General features: G+C 42.1%; 1 protein-coding gene across 9 annotated transcripts in view; it reads right to left on the minus strand.

Annotated features, from left to right (window-relative positions):
• The window catches only part of arid1b (AT-rich interaction domain 1B), a 473172-nt gene that overhangs the window by 92929 nt on the left and 362327 nt on the right, over positions 1-17916 (minus strand). For 6 of the 9 annotated variants that reach the window (XM_062968971.1, XM_008123592.3, XM_008123599.3 and 3 more), the window contains 2 exons: positions 10073-10252; positions 500-550 (listed from right to left, as the gene is read on the minus strand). In XM_062968971.1, coding sequence (XP_062825041.1) covers positions 500-550; positions 10073-10252 — 231 coding nt within the window. The remainder of the gene's footprint in view (positions 1-499; positions 551-10072; positions 10253-17916) is intronic. The other 3 variants (XM_008123580.3, XM_008123613.3, XM_008123606.3) reach the window with 1 other exon arrangement.

Here is a 17916-nt window from a genome sequence, read left to right on the forward strand (position 1 = left end):
TTTCCCCCTGTCCATCTGATGAGGTCCTTGTGGACCACCAGTGCTATGGAAGTGCTGAACACAAAAGTAATAATTTACTACTCTAGGGAAAGATGAATGATAAAAGATAGCTGATACATGAGGTTTTTATTTGTACAATGTTTTGTTGTTTCCAGAAAGAAAATTTATGTCAATTGGAGGGCAGTGAAATCTTGACTCTGGACATTGTAACTGTTACATGGATATCATAGAATCTGTCTGAAACAACCACGTCTAAAAAAGCTACTTGGTTTGTAAAGAAAGAAGGCTGGCTGCATTGGCTAACGGATTCTGTCTACTGTAGTCCTGAAACTTGAGTTTCCCAAGCTCTGAAAACAGCTCATATCTTACTGTAGAATTACTCTGCAACATACATACTAGCAGAATAAAACGATACTAATTATGATCCTGCATTTAAGTTTGTTACTTTCAGTTTCCCTTATTTTGGCCAAATGTGGAGTAAAAGTAGTATAAGAAGCACCTGCAAATATAGGTGAATCTTCTTCATGGAAGTGGTTCTGCTTAGAGTAGGCTAGGATGACAGGAATACGATAACCATGCAGAAGGAAAAAAGAATGTTGATTTTTCATCAGCAACTAAATAAATACCAGCAACATATGAGACATAAAGCCAGAAATGAGAAATACAAACTTATTTCCATGTTTCTCTAATAGATTAGTAATTTGCTGGCAATGGTTTTGACAGCAAACAGATGGGTGCACCATTAGATACAATGAATGCAGCAGATGCTGAGCCAGTCCCCATCAGCTGGACGTGTCAGGCAGCCAAGTGCAAGGAGCCCACACTTTTCAAGTGGGTACTGGTTGGCGCAGCAGCCTTGGAACACTAACAAGCATTCCATTCTCTCTTCAGCCAATGGATTTCAGATTCCAAATCTACTCTACAAATTAATATTGAATCCAGGAGTTTTGGAGCCTCACATAAAGAAGAAAGGGATGTTTTGAGCAAGCTGGAATTAGAATAGAGGACACAAGACATGGAAGACGGCAGATGCATCAGCACCCTCTATCAGAAACTTGAACACTTATGTTTGAAAGAAAATGTTTTGGGACTGCTTGATGTATTCATCATGCCCAAGTCATTCATTGTAATACACTCAGCAGATCTGTGTGACAAGGATCAAACTCTGAATTAAAGTTACTTTAACTTGTCTCACAGCCACAACTAGAAACATAATCTTAGAACTGCCTTTGCATAAGTGTATCTGGCAGGGAATCAAACATATTTAAGATGGCATGTCTGTATCAAACTTATAGAGTATAAGCTGCAAACAAATAGTATACATTTATATATGTTAAACTGCACATGTGATTGGACCAAGTCTGCTTTCTTGATTGTTCTGTACAATGCTTAGTTTTTAGCACTAAAGTATACCACATAGACATATTATTTATAACAAAAAATCAAACAAAAAGAAACATACAAATGTCCCTAGTGCTGCAAAGCACTTTTATACAAATTCTAGATATTGGAGTTCTTGTGAATTTTTGTTAGATGCTAGCTATACACACTGTTTATTTCCTACAAAGTACAGTAGAGTCTCACTTATCCAACATTCGCTTATCCAACGTTCTGGATTATCCAACGCATTTTTGTAGTAAATGTTTTCAATATATCGTGATTTTTTGGTGCTAAATTCATAAATACAGTAATTACAACGTAGCATTACTGCGTATTGAACTACTTTTTTGTCAAATTTGTTGTATAACATGATATTTTGGTGCTTAATTTGTAAAATCATAACCTAATTTGATGTTTAATAGGCTTCTCCTTCATCTCTCCTTATTATCCAACATATTCGCTTATCCAACGTTCTGCCGGCCCATTTATGTTGGGTAAGTGAAACTCTACTGTATGGGACATTCTCTCATTAACTGTACAATGATAGGAATTCACTGAAACACACTGACCAGAATTGTGTTAGGGACATATATGTATGGTAACTACGGTGAGACAAATGTCATCATTACACAATGAACGTATTCTCATAGAATCATAGCAATAGAAGGGTCATGCAGGAAGACACATTCAAAGTGCGTCCCACAGATGGCCATCCAGTCTCTCCTTAAAAAACCTGCAAATAAAAAGATCCTACTACCCTGTGAGGGAGCATATTCCACTGCCAAACAGCTCTTACCATCAAAAAGTTCTACCTAATATTTAGGTGAATCTCATCTTGTAATCTGAATGTACTGCTCTGTGTCCTAGCTTCTGAAGCAGCAAAAAACAAGTTTGCTCCCTCATCAACATGAAATACTTTGAAACATTTAAACATAACTATCATGTCCCCTCTCAACCTTTTATTCTCTAGATTACACAAGTATAACTTAAGGCATCCTTCATAGGGCATGGTTTCCAGACATTTTACCATTTTGGTCAACCTATCCTGGACATATTTCACTTTGTCAATATCCTTCTTGAATTGTGGTCCCCAAATCAGAACTGAGAATTAAAATTACTTCCTTTGATCATCCAAGACACTATATTCCAATAACATGGCCACTACAGTCTCTTTGCAGACCTTGTTAAAAATTGCTGCCACCACTGCATTTCACCTCAAGTGACTGAAATGGTAGGCGAAATGCTTTCTTCAGGCTTTCCCAACATTGCTGCTAAATGATACAAGTGGAGGGGAGTCGAAGAAGGGTAAACATACCGGTAGTAGTTTCTTAGCTGGAATATATTTTAACCAATTTCTCTATCTTAAAAGTGGTATAAAATCATTTGAAGAAAATAATAAAATAAAATAAGTATATATTTTATAAGCTATAGATATTCAAGGTCAACATACACAAATAGTATATGTGCAACCATATCTCCTTATTCAGTTTGGGTCTTAGGTAACTGAAGTAACTTTTTGAAAAATTGAGACAAAAACAGCATGTCAGATGGCCATTGCTTAGTACAGATATTGCCACTGAACCATGTCTTGGGTATTGATTTGCCATCCTCCTCCTTCTCCATTTTCCTTCTCCTTGTTTGCTGCTTTGTCTAAATTGGGCATCTAATGATTACCCCAAGCCACAGCAATGGCACTAGAACCCTTCTGTTCAAGCTATGGTTTTAAATTGTTATGGATATAAACTATGATTTCTGACAGAAGACTCCAATACCAGGCCCCTGCATTTTGACTTACAACTCCCTAATGTGCAGTGGTCAAGAATGATGAAGCTATTGCTTCAACAAAATCTGATGATCTATGTTTGGGAGCCACTGGTATACTGTAACTGCACTTTCCACGTGATAGCAAACTATGGCTATTGCCCAATAAACAAATAGTTGCTTACCTGTAACTGTGGTTCTCTGAGTGGTCATCTGTGAAATCCGCACATGTAGTAGTTAGTTGCACGTGTGCAGATAAGCCAGAACCTCTAACAGCTGTTTCAAATGAGTAGGGCTATGGCCCCACCCCTCCTCCCCAGAGGATATATATATGGCTTGCGTGGCCATAGCCGTAGTTCCTCTGCCGTGTAACAAACCGTGTAACAAAGGCATGACAAACCGGGGAGGAAGGGCGGGGATGTGCGGATTTCACAGATGACCACTCAGAGAACCACAGTTATAGGTAAGCAACTATTTGTTCTCTCACGTGGTCTCTGTGAAACCGTACATGTGGTAGATTAACAAGCTACTCACCGAGGTAGGTGGGTGTCATGCCACCGTTGAAAAAAAGACTGCCCATCCAAAGGTTGCATGGTGCTTGGAGAGAATGTCCAGTTTGTAGTGTTTGACAAACGTGAGTGGTGTGGCCCATATCACTGCCTTGCATATATCTTCCAAAGGGACACCATGGTTGAATGCTATTGAAGTTGCTACTGCCCTTGTGGAGTGGCCTTTGATGTGTATAGGGGGATCTTTGCCGGCCATTTGGTAGGCTAGACGGATGGTGGCAACGACCCAACCTGAAATACATTGAGGGGACACTGGAGAGCCTCTAGTGTCCATTCGGTATTTGAGAAACAACTTGGGTGAAGAACGAAAAGGTTTGGTTCTGTTTAGGTAGAAGGAGAGTGCCCTCCAGACCTCGAGGAGATGGAGGGGAGCATTCTAATGGTGTGGTTGGCTTTTGAAAGAAGGCAGGCAATATAATGTCTTGTGATACATGAAAGAAGGATGCTCTCTTAGGTAGGAAGGATAAATCAACCCGCATGACCACCTTGTCCGGGTGAAAACGCATGTAGGGTTCATCAGAGCGGAGGGTGCAGAGTTCACTGGCCCTACTCCCCGAAGTGATTGCTATGAGAAAAATGGTTTTCCATGTAATGTATGACAGGTCAGCCATCGCCATTGGCTCGAAAGGTGGCCTTGTAAGGGCAGAGAGTACGAGGTCAAGTTGCCATGCTGGAGGTGGAGGGGCATGAGAAGGTTGATGTTTTTGAAGCCTTGCAGGAAAAGCTGGACTATGGGGTCTTTGAAACAAAGACGGGTAGCCATGTCGCCATCTGTAGGCGGTGATTGCGGTGAGGTAGCACTGAATGGAAGAAAGTGAGAGACCAGCAGCTGCGAGGGAGGCGAGGAATTCTAAAAGGATCGCGGTAGGTGCTTTTGATGAAGGTGAGCGAAGGAAGAGAATTTGAGCCACTTGGAGTCGTAGGAACATCAGGTAGACAGCCTGTGGGCGGCATGTATGATGTCCATTGCTGCCTGAGAGAGTGGTTCCTGTGTATTCTCCAGGCTGTGAGACGGAGATGTTCTATGTCGGGGTGGCGGAGACGGCCTTGATTGGCTGTGAGGAGGTCTGGGCATCGTGGTAGAGTGATGTATTGGTCTTTTGCCATCATGGAGAGGAGTGGGAACCAAGGTTGGCGGGGCCACCATGGTGCTAGTAGAAATGCAGTTGGTCCTGTCGTTGTACATTTGGCGATTACCTTGGTGAGAAGTGGTATTGGTGGGAAGATGTAAAGGAAGGGGCCGTTCTAGGTGAAGAGGAAGGCGTCCCCTAGGCAACCCCATGTGTCCGGGGAAGACGCTCGGGCACAAAAGAGATGACATTTGGTGTTGACTGATGTCGCGAAGAGGTCAATCTGGGGTTGACCCCACTTCCTGAATATTTGCATAGTAGTGGTTGGATGAAGTGACCACTCGTGGGTGGATAGAGTGGTTCTGCTTAGTTGACTGGCCAAGATGTTTTGTTGGCCCAGCTGGTGAGATAAATTTCCTATGAGAGAAATACTGTGATGGATGCACCAATCCCAGATTTGCATTGTGATAGCTAGGAGGGTGTTGGAGCGGGTTCCCCCATTCGTTGATGTACCACATCACTGTTGTATTTTCGGTGCAGACATGGACTGTGGTGTTGGATAGTATGTCTTGGAACGCCTGCAGGCCGTTGACAGAGTTAAGAGTTCTAGGACATTGATATGTAGGGTTGCTTCCGTGCCCGTCCAGCGCTGTGGACTGCGACATTGCCAGAGAATGTTCCCCATCCAGTGAGGGAGGTGTCTGTTGTAATGGTGGTGGATGGGCCTGCTGGCTGGAATGGAATTCCTACGCAAATGTTGCTGCGATGAGTCCACCATTGAAGGGAGCGACTGACGTGTAATGGAATGGAGAGTCTGGTGTGAGCAAAGTCCTTTATGGGGTTGAAGGCTCTGATGAACCAAGCCTGGAGTGGTCTCATCCTTAGGTGGGCATATGGGATGACCGCTGTCGTGGAGGCCATGAAGCCTAGGATTGTTTGTATGTCCTTCGCTGATGAGTAAGGGCGGTGAAGAACGTGGAGTATTGATGTGCGGGGGGTCCGGAAGCAATCCTCCGGAAGTTGAGCCGTGGAAGTGGTGGAATTTAACATTGTGCCGATGAAACATATCTGTTGAGTAGGCTGGAGGTTGGATTTCTTGTAATTGACTACGAGCCCTAGGTTCTTAAGAAGGAAGAGGGTTATGTGAATACTGTGAAGCAGGGACTGACAAAATTTTCCTATTAAAAGCCAATCATCAAGATACGGATAAAGTGTGACCCCCTGTAGGCGGAGGTAGGCTACTACTGCAGCCATGCATTTAGTAAATACACGTTGCGCAGTAGAGATGCCGAATGGCAAAACGCAGAAACAAAAAGCTTGGTCACAGACCATGAATGCTACGTACCTGTGGTGTTCAGGGGCTATAGATACATGAAAATATGCGTCCCTGAGATCCAGGGTTGCGAACCAGGCCCCTTCCGGTAGCAGGGGCAAGATTGTGTTTATCGTCACCATCTTAAACTTTCGAGAACGAATATAAAAATTAAGGGGTCGTAAATCAAGAACGGGGTGCTGGCCTCCATCTTTTTTTGGAACCAAGAAATAACAGGAAAAAATGAAACCGGAAACAAAGAAGGGTGTAAAGGTATGATTGCTCTCTTTTTAAGCAGGGTGGCAATCTCTTGGCAAAGAACGGGGGATGGGGTTGTGGTTCTAATGTAGCCTGTTTTTGGCTGCATGTGGAAATCAGTAACATAACCTTGTGCTACTACATTAAGCACCCACCTATCCGTGGTTATGTGGTGCCACTGATGTTCAAAGTGTGCTAACCATGAACCAAAATAAACTGGAGCTTGGTCGTCAGTGGTGGAAGAAACAGTGGTGTCAAGGGTGTGAGCCATCACCATAGTGGGGGTCATAGGGGTTGGAGTTGGGCCGGGGGAGGGGATGCTAAAAATGACCCCGTGATCTAGGCTGGTATTGTCCCCTGCCGGCGAGGGCGATTAGCCACTGGTTGCCTTGAGGTGGACGATTGGGATGGCTGGGGTAGCTGCCTAGTATTTGCGGTATATGGCCTTCGTTGGTAGGAGGAGTATGGTGCTGATCTGGCCCTGGGGGGATAGTTACCAGAGGAGGAAAACTATGAGTTGTCTTTTTCATTAATTGTGTGCTCTTTAGTTGCCCATCAGTGTCTGGGTGAAACAAGGCATCATCATGGACCGGTAAACTCTCTGCAGTATCCCTGCCCTCTTCAGACAGCGTAGAGGCTCGAAGCCATGCGTATCTTCTGATCGCTGTTGCTGTTGTGAACATGCGCCCTGTGGAGTCCGCTGTATGTTTCGCCATCTCTTTTTGAGCTCTGGCAAGGGCAATGGTCTCATGGTGGCATGCTGTGACAAAGGAGCGATGCTGTTGAGGTATCATGTCAGGGTAAGGACCGACTTTCCTCCACAGATAATCTTGATAGGAAGCCATATAGGTTCCATAGTGAGCGAGTCTAGTGATGAATCCCGTAGTAAGGTGGATCTTTTTGCCTTGCCCCTAGCTTCCTCCCTTCTTTATCAGCTGGAGTAGGGCATGACTTTGATGAACGTCTGCCTTGAGTGAATTTTATTGCCAAGGAATTGGGCTTAGGTGGTCGTGTTGCCCACGGGGCAGAGGTTAGGTCAACTCTATAGAGGCTATGAAATCTTCTAGAGACTGGTGGGACAGCAAATGCAGGGGTATCTGGGGTCCTTGCCAGTTGCAAGAGGTATGGCAAGGGAGGGAGAACCATAGATGGTGTGGGGTTCTGTTGTTTTCTGAGGAAAATAGGGGATCCTCTATTGGTTTTTGAGGAGCAGTCACTGGTAGGGTCAAAGCTCATGAAAGTCTAGTCATCAGGGCTGAGAATGTTAGCATCTCCTTAGGTGGTGTATGATCTAGAGGTGCTGGGCCCGCTTGCTCGGTTTCAGACATGTAAAAGTCTGAGTCAGTGGCAGAGAGGTATTGAGATGGTTCCTCCTGGTGGTATGAGGGCTGAGCTGGGGGTGGGGGGTCTTGTGGAGAGAGTATAGGTGGTTGGGTGCGGTTAAAAGCCGTAACTGGGCCAAAGAAATACTCTCTATCACCAGGAGAGTGATGAATAAGATCTTCATGGAGAGGAAGGAGCGAACTGTTAGTGGGTGCCTCACTCCATGGTTGTCGGCAAGGAGGAGATTGGAAAAGCCCGTGTGAGTACGAGGCAAGCCTTGGAGAGAAGTAGCGCTGAGCAGAAGTAATGCACTCAGGCGATGGGATCGTCAGCAGGGAATGTGTGGCCTGACTTTGTGACGCGGTTTGTGGCCCTGGTACCTCGGTCCCGAGGGCACGGGACCGTGCGTGCAGTCTTGTCGGGGTGGAGAGACTGCCTTGAATCAACGGTGCGGGGGGGATTGGCTGCTTCCAGCTGGAGCAGGGCCATATCCTCTCCCCAAGATGGCGTTGCCTGTGGAAGCTTGGGTTGCCCCGCCTCCTGGCCAACATGGCACCCTGATGTAAGCGGAGTTGGTGAGGGGGCCGTCCCTACAACAGTGAAGGATGGCTTAGGCTGAGACGGGTCGGAAGAGGCAGAGCAAACCTTCTTCCGCTTCTTCTTCTTTTCCTTTTCTCCCCCAGCGTATTCCCAGGCGGGGGAAGAGCAGCGGCGCTGTTTGGCAATCATCGACGGGGTCGGGGGGAGAGAGGGATGCGGAAGGCAGAGAGAGCGGCCTGGCTTCGGTGGAGCTGAGGCATTCTGCTGAGCCGCCTGAGGAGGGAGAAATGCTTGCTCATATAATAGCGCTTTAAGTTTAGTCTCCTGGTTCTTCCTCGCCTGGGGCGTGAACGCTCGGCAGGTGGAACATGAGATTGTGGAGTGGGCCTCTCCAAGGCAGAGTAGACACTTGTCGTGCCTGTCTGTGTCCGGAGCTTCCCTCCACACGACAGGCACTTTTTGAAGACTGGAGTTGCCATATTTTGCAGATGTAGAGAAAAAAGGTAGGGGACAAAATTGACTGGATAAAGGAGGTTCCTAAAGACTGCTGCTTTACATGGTGGAAAAAAAGGAACTACGGCAATGGCCACGCAAGCCATATATATACCCTCTGGGGAGGAGGGGCGGGGCCATAGCCCTACTCATTTGAAACAGCTGTTAGAGGTTCTGGCTTAGCTGCACATGTGCAGCTAACTACCACATGTGCGGATTCACAGAGACCACGTGAGAGAACCATTTTCCTTTCAGTAAAATTCAGTTGTCCAGATTAGAAGGTTTTTGTTAACTGACATAAGGTTTATCTGACTTGACATTTCCATTTCACATGTATATTTTGCTTTGAATAAAAAGTTTGGTGAAACAGGAATTTCTTTCTTGTAGGGCAGGAACTTGTTTCTTTCCTTCCATATTATTTCTTCCTCTAGGACCAAATTTCCTGTTAAAGATGTCATGCTCATGAATACATCTACTATGCTAAGAGGGATGAGTGCAGAAGAGGTAAAGAAAGAAAAAAATAGATACATAGATATCCAGATTTTATCATGGCAAAAAGTAATTAACAGAAGGTGGAAGTAAATCAAGTGGGCCTTTTGTATACATGCCAGGGGATAAGGGGTGTAGCTCATAATAAATTATTTATATATTTACTTATTTACATCATTTTTACACCGCCTTTTTCCCTGGGGGGACACTCTGAAAAGTTTGGTATGCCTAGGTAAAATTTAGCAAATGTCTATACTCTTATTGGAAACAGTGTTCATCCAGATCTAACATTTTGGAAAAGCTTGAAAGACACACAAATCCATAGAGGTGAGCCAATAATATAACAAAATGAAACACTGCAAAAATGAAGGTTTCTTATCACTGGCTGTATTTCTTCAAGTATGTCTCTGAAGGCCAATTTAAACATTACAGTCTTCATGCACTGTCTGCCAAAAAGGAGATCTCCTTGGACCACTTACTATGGAAGACTCAACACTTCCTCATTTCTTTCATGCCCTTTTTCTAAGAGACCGTGACAGTCTATGACACTACATCTTAGCACAAACAACTGCATCATCTCCGCCACAAAGGCAAATTTCCTGTGACTTCCACTGTTAAGGTGAAGCACATATTGTATGTGTTTTGGCCAAGGTAAGAGACAAAAGTATTTTTGACATTATAACCTGACTGTGGAGTGCTCTCAAGAAAGCATTTCTGGAAGCTTTCTCATGGGGCTCTAAATCAGCTCTATGTGGTATTGTTTGAGTGTGCTCTTACTGAGTATTTTCCAAGACATTCACAAAGAATCAGCCATATTAAAAAAAAATCAAATATATATTAGAATTGATTTCAGCGTTTCTATTTAAGAATGATCTTACCTTGTGGTCCATACTGGTTCACCTGAGATCCATATGTGCCACTGGAATTATTCTGTGGAAAACTACCAATTCCAGAATGCATTTGGCCTCCAGGGGAAGGATGAGGGGACATGGAAGGTCCAGACGGTTGAGATGCATATTGTGACAACTGAGGGTTTCTCTGGATGCCTGCCATGAAACCTAAAGGAAAACAAACATAACAGAGGACAGATTAAGGACTAACTTCAGCATTAATGTTGTTTAAATTTGTTCCTATCACATTCTGTTATAAATTGATAGAGCTGATCTAAGATAGTTACAAAGGTATTTTAATTTTGAAGTGATAAATTGTGAATACAGTGATAATAACATGATTTGGATAGTGCTCCATGTGATAAGAAATCCTGGAAAACTCAATACTAATAGAAGAATTTATTATTAGAAGCAAAAATAAGATGATAAACCAAAAAAAATGAAACTTCTTTTAAGGCTGTTATTTTAGAGGATGCTTTCTATTTACTTTCTGCAAGTGGTAGAAATAGCCATCCAACATTTAAGGACATGAACATTTGTTATAAATATTCAGTCAAGTACTTCCACAAAAATTATCCTTGTCATCTTGCTCTTTGTTGTGCTGAGTAAGAGCAGGGAGTCATTAAATTTGCCTGTGCCATAACAGCTGGCCACAAAGATCACATTTACGTTAACAACCAGCAGTTATAGTGCAAAAAAAGCTTAAGCAACAAGATTATTTTATCTATGGCAATTTATGATTTCATTTTGCAGAGGGGAACCAAAGTTGCTATTTTTGATCTTCATTCAGTGCAATACATTTTAAATGTAATTGTTTGGGTGCTTGTGTCTCACTTTGATCCTGAGCAGAATATTTTGGGAAGGAGAGTTTTTAAGAGCAGAAGCACAAATTCAATCTGCAGTCCTTAGGAAGGCAGGGACAGGCTATTCTTTGCTACTCTAAGCAATAAACAGGAGACTAGCAGGATCAGCGTAAGTGGCACATTCCAGTAGAATCACTGTTGCTCAAAAACAACACACTGCTTGATGTATGCTGCTTTCAAATCAATCTGCCTTCTGCCTTTTTTAGTTTAGAGTTACAAACAACAAGCCTGTAATGGGGAAAATTACTCTTCACAAAGCTCTTAAATGGGGAACTAGTACTAGAAGCACTATGTTTCAGTGTATTGGTTCTATAGAGAAGGAAATCACATGTCATTGGGACAGCATGTCCAAAAGCAAGATTGTCTTACTAAAGATGTAGTCAGGTAAGTATTTGTGTTACATTCCATCTTGTTTCAGTTTTGTCCTTCCCTCTCCTAGATTACATCTTCATGTTTGTAGCAAACATATGCTTTCTTCTCCCAATAAATGCTAAATTTGTATTACCGTCCCAATGGAAAAATGCAATTTTACTTTTCGACCATTCATTTCTTTGTGGGTCGAAATTTACAGATGAAAGACAGGATTGGAGATTCAAATGTAAAGGAAACGGGCACATGCACTAGGCAATTAAACATAGAAACAGAAAACACAAGAATGCCTAAGAATAGAAACAGAAGTACCAACTGTCTTATTTCACTAACATAAATATTTTGTATGTTTTTTATGTCCAAGTACAGGAAGAAGTATTTAGTAATATGAAAGGTAATCTGATCTCCTAGTACTGTCTCTAACAAGTAAGGTAATTTTAACACTTCTTATTGATTCTTTAAAATAACTTTTTCCAAAGCAGCAGCATCAAATATGAGATTGGATACAGTGATTTTGATGCATATACTATACAGATATATGAATTAAATTGATAAGAACCTCCCAAACTGAATAATCTGGAGAGTCATATGAAGTGGGTACTGAACTATCCAATCAGGTTGCATGAAAAGGTTCCATAGATTCATACATTCAAGGCCATTGCAGTTTTTTAACTAACTGTAAGAGGAGAGGGATAAGCCAATTATGAAAGGGGTGCAAAGTGGACTTTGTCAAGATTCAAGGGTTATATAACAATATTTATAATGCATGGAGCGAACTATCAACAAAACACTATCTTTAAACATTTTCATGAGCAGAACAGTCTCAGTCGAGGGGCCAAAGCATTACAAAATGAATTGGAACAGAATCAAAGAAGCAATGGAAAGTGAAGGCAGGGTGCTCTCTTAAATAGCTTCTAATAACACATCATCTTCCACTTCACAAAATGTCAAATACTTGATTTTTAAAAGCAGTGGGGGGAAAGGACTATAAATGTCTCTGCAAAGAAACCAGGTTAATGCGAGCTCTGACTCATCACAGTTAATTTGACCAATATTTCCCTGCTTTCCAGTTGTCTTCCTAATCTGGTGAGCAGTTTCATTCCCTAATATATATTTCAAGCTATTTTAGTAAGTATTTCTTAATAAGAGTAGAGGACTGGGGGTTCACTGGATTACAATAACACACAGCATACTTTAGGTTGCCTTCCTAACCATTCATTTTAATGTTTGCATCTGCTGTGGTGCACAGAATGATTGACTTGTTTTTTTACACCAATTCAACAAAATATGCTTCTCTACTGCTTGGGTGAATTAAGAGTGATCACCTTAGAATGTCTCTTATTCCCAAGGCTGTTGATGCCAATTTTCTTCTTCTCAAAAATACTGCTTTCCAGTGAGTAAAGCAGTGTGTTCGATTTCTTGTTGATTTCAAAACTCTCCTTGTTTACATTCCGTATACTGTCTATAGTATTTATTTGTTTTCCCATATCTCTTTACAAACTGATTTGCTTTGGTGAAGGCAAAAAATAATGACCTAGCTAAAGCTTTAACCCAGACCCCCTAGTGTTTCACCAGCTGTGCTATTAAGTTAAGTGGCTGAATCTCTCCCACTTCCCTCTCTGAAACGACAAAAAGATCCCATCTATGTATGGCAAGCAGTGATGTTTACATTTATCCCCTCCTCTTCTTTACCCTCTTCCCGTCTAGCCATGAAATTAATATAATCTATCATTGATAAACTGGAATCGGGGGAAGGATTAGACAGCTCACCCAGATGGTAGCTTAGGAAAAAAAACCCTCATCCTTTCCTTATGTAAATCTGATCTAATGCTGTCTCATATACACATCACAGTGATGCACAAAGGGCACAGATACAAAGACATAACTGACATTTGTCTCTATTTTGCAGGATACAAAGAAATTGTCAGGGTATTGTGTATTGTGAAATGTTAAAATCAATCTGGATTCAGCAATTATGGAGTTAATGAGAGTCTGCTATGATTGATGTATCACAGGACCAATGGGGTCAAGTGTGTTTTGACCGGGACATACTATCTTGGTCACCTGTGGAATGCGAGGGAGTAAAGTTTTCCTGTGTAGAGCGGAGATGAGCAATGAGCAGCGTGTGTGTGCATGGTGCTTTCGGCAAGCACTCATGGAGGAAAGGACTGAATTTGCTCTGTTCTGTAAATAGATCATGTAAATAAAGTAAATCAACAGTTGGACTTCGTCTGCTGGAGTGAGTTTGTCCAGTGCTGTTTTCCACACGGGAAAACAGTCTGGAGAGAAGGAGGCAGACCGGGATGGTGAATTTTTGGATTACACTCTGCTACCCATCATCCCCGCTGACATTGGGTTATGGGCCCAGGCCTCCACGCTTCCTGCTGCGCAGTAGATGGAGATGCTGATGGCTGGTGAGCCTTCAGCAACTGTGCGGCCGTGAGAAGGATTCCAGAGATGGAGGGGACCCGAAAGAGAGCTCCAGTGAAGCTGCAGGAGAAGATTGTGACCGCCTGAGTCTGCACTTGAGTAAGTGGCAGTACGGCTTAATCTCGGGGACCGAGGGTCACGGAGGCAGCTGATTCACCGGGAGCTTGGGGTGTTGAATCTTGATGGCTGAGATGGCTGGGAAAAGCTTCATTTCCAGCATGGAAAAGCTATCTGATGAAAATTATGCTTCGTGGTCAATAATGATGTGGTCTTCACTCGAAGCACAGGATTTGCATAATACCCTCAATGGAACAGATCAAAATGCTGAGCACAGGAGGAAAGCCAAAGCATATTTGATACTGTGCCTCCAACCAAACCAACTTGTCCATGTGAGAAATAAGGACACTCCTGAAGAGATTTGGCAAGCTTTAAGAAATGTCCATGAGAGAGAGACTTGCATGTCTCAAATGATTTGGACTAAGAGGCTGTTTTCAGCAAAGCTTGTTAAGGGTGAAGATGTCAGAAAACATTTGGACAATGTAAAGCAATTATTGATTGGAGCTGAGTAAAGAGGCCTACAATATTCTGAAGCACAGAAGTGTTATCTGGTGCTGTGCAGCTTGTCTGAGGACTGGGACTTTCTGGTACATTCTTTCCAGAATGTGAGAGTCCAGGATTTAACTTTGGATTCAGTGTGTGGGAGAATCCAAGAAGAAGAGGACCGGAGGGCATTTGAACAAGCCCAGAAGCAGACGATGGCGCAGTGCGACCAGGAGGGGGCGTAAGTGGCCGGCTTTGGTCCAGATGGTGTTCCTGGGAATCGTGAGGAGGTTGCAGTACATCAGGTCAAAACACGGCGGTGTTTTGTCTGCAACAAGCCGGGGCATTTTGCCAGGAGTTGCCCAAACAACAAGGCAAGAAGTTCTCGTGGGAACAGAGGGGCAAGGAATTTGTCAACAACAGCTAAGCCCCAAGTGTTTATGGCTGCGGTGAATGGAAGGATCACCGAAAAGAACAAGTGGTATTTGGACTCAGGTTGTACACACCATGTTGTTACAAATCTTAAACTTTTGAAAAACAGAAGGGATGTGTCTGGAACAGCAGTGACTTTGGCTGATGGAACTGAGAGGAAGTTCAACAAATGTGGCACTGTGTTTATCCCTTGCTTGAATGTGGATTGGGAAAATGTACTCTACATCCCAGAATTAAGTTCTAATTTGTTAAGTGTGGCTACCTTAACTGAGAACGGATATAGAGTCATTTTTAGCGGAATCTATTGTTATATACAGAAAGATGGACGAGTAGTAGCAAAAGGTGTAAAAAGGAACAAAATGTATATGATGTTTGACAAAAATAACTTTCCAGATGGAGCACAAGTCTATTGTGTGAAGCAGAAAATTATGCATGACAGGTGTATCCATCATCTTCACAGAGCGATAGGTCATGCACGTGTAGAGGTGCTCAGAAAAACTTTAGAAATATGCACAGATTTTGAGTGTGAGAAATGTGAAAATTTATTAGACTGTGCAGTTTGTTCAGAGATGGGAATTGAATCAAAAGAGCATCCTAAAAGATCTGGAATTAAGACCCAGGAAATGTTTGAAATGGTCCATCTATATGTAACAGAATCTGATGTAAAAAGCCAGGGAGGTTCTCAATTTACTTTGCTGTTAGTAGATAGACACACAAGATTTGGTTATATTTACTTCCTTAAGGATTTGAAGGAAGCTGTTGTAAAGGTGTCTAATTGGATAGACATGGTTCAAAGGGTCTATGAACAGCATGTAGGTCAAATAGTTTTTGACAAAGGTGTTAATGTGTGTAATGAAGAGATGAAGAAAATGTTGAGTGAAAGGAATATAGGATTTAAAAATGTAAAGTCAAATAAGTCAAATGAAGAAGGCGTGGCTCAAAATAGGATGAAGCAAATTCTTCACATGAATGAGTGTTTAATTAGAGATTCCAAAAGCTCAACTAAGAATTGGCCAGAGTGTTCACACACAAGTAATTACATTTTAAACAGGTTATGGGATGAGGAATTGGATGACATCCCATTTCGGAGAATGTACAAAAAAACCCCAAATATAGGATATCTAAAAGTATATGGTCAAAATGCTAATGTATTAGTTCCAGCCAACCAAAGGAAAAAGGGTGAGCCTAAGTGGAGAAGGATGCAGTTTTTCGGCTACTACCAAGACAAGCTTAAATTTCACAGTGGTCTTGGGAGGCTTATTTTCTCAAAGAAGGCGTTCTTTGAGAAGGATGAAGGCTGGGACAGGTTGCATTTGAACAAAGAGATGTTGTTTAATAACAATTCCACAAAAGAAGCGGAGGTACAGAAAGCTTCAGGTGGAGGGGGTTCTGTTGTTGAAAAGGATATGCAACGAACCATTAAGGAGGAGATGGTTACTCCAGTGAAACATGGGGAAGTACAGACTCCCCAGAAGAGTCAGAAGAGAGGGGGTAAAGGGAAAAAATCACCTAAGCTTGAGAGTGAAGAGCAGGTGACAGAAAAAAGTGAAGATATATCTCTTCTTGAGACCGAGATTGAATCAGTTGATCAGTGGTCTCCAACTTGTCAATTGGCACAGGTGTTGCCAAAGCGCCAGAGATGCAAAAACATTGTGCCTGTTTATTAGTCTGAACGGAAGTTGAAATATGTATATATGTTCAGAGAGAGTTAAATCAGTTTTGTGAATAATTGTGATGAAAAATAAAGATGTAAAAGAGATAGAGAGTGAGAGAAAGAACTCTCTAGAGTTTTTTGGGTGAAGTTTGATTATGTAATGAATTGGTTTTAAGAAATTGGATTTTAAGAGAAATTGAAATCCATGGTTAAGCCAGCAGTGGTTGTAATATAACCTGGCAGCATCAAATGAATCTATGTGGCACAATGAATTAAGTTTTCAGAGGTTGGGAAAATTATAGATTAATGAAGTGAAGCATCAGTGTATTAGGTTATGGTTCTGGCATCGATTGTGTTAATAAAGATGCAAGAAGAGAGTTGATGTATTGTGATCAAAACAATTTACATGTGATTGAAAATGACTGTATGTATACATGTTTTTATCTTGTGGAAGTTCAAGAGAGATTGATCAAATGTGTAGAGTGTTAAAGTATATGTAGAGAATTGATTTGAACATTTCGGAGGGGAATTGTCAGGGTATTGTGTATTGTGAAATGTTAAAATCAATCTGGATTCAGCAATTATGGAGTTAATGAGAGTCTGCTATGATTGATGTATCACAGGACCAATGGGGTCAAGTGTGTTTTGACCGGGACGTACTATCTTGGTTCCTGTGGAATGCGAGGGAGTAAAGTTTTCCTGTGTAGAGCGGAGATGAGCAATGAGCAGCGTGTGTGTGCATGGTGCTTTTGGCAAGTACTCATGGAGGAAAGGACTGAATTTGCTCTGTTCTGTAAATAGATCATGTAAATAAAGTAAATCAACAGTTGGACTTCGTCTGCTGGAGTGAGTTTGTCCAGTGCTGTTTTCCACACGGGAAAAGAGTCTGGAGAGAAGGAGGCAGACCGGGATGGTGAATTTTTGGATTACACTCTGCTACCCATCATCCCCGCTGACAGAAATTACAGACCCTGAAAACTTTAACCAACTATCCCACACACAATTTGTGCTGTGCAAAGAGAACAGAGACTGTAAAAAAGTTCTGAAAACAGAATGCTTACTTGTAACATCTACCATCCATTTACCGTGCTTCCCCGAAAATAAGACAATTAATTTTTGCTCCCAAAGATGCTCTAGGTCTTATTTTCAGGGGATGTCTTATTTTTCCATAAAGAAGAATTCACATTTATTGTTGGAAAAAAAGAACATTATATACTGTACAGTAGTTGTCATCATAAACCAGCATAACCAGACAAACTGTGAATCCTATTAAGAATTTCTTGTTACTACCATTATTTCCATATACAATAATCTATGGTACGTACATTTACCGATCCTGCATGCTCTGGTGTTCTGTTCGGCAGGCATGCTTCCAAACAAAAACTTTGCTAGGTCTTACTTTCAGGGGAGGCCTTATATTTAGCAATTCAGCATAACCTCTACTAGGTCTTATTTTTTGGGGATGTCTTATTTTAGGGGAAACAGGGTATATTGCAGTCTTCCCCAGCCTGGCTAGTGACCAAGCTGGATGTGGATGGTGGGAA

The sequence above is a fragment of the Anolis carolinensis genome, chromosome 1, assembly GCF_035594765.1.
Source record: "Anolis carolinensis isolate JA03-04 chromosome 1, rAnoCar3.1.pri, whole genome shotgun sequence".
Classification (NCBI taxonomy): domain Eukaryota; kingdom Metazoa; phylum Chordata; class Lepidosauria; order Squamata; family Dactyloidae; genus Anolis; species Anolis carolinensis.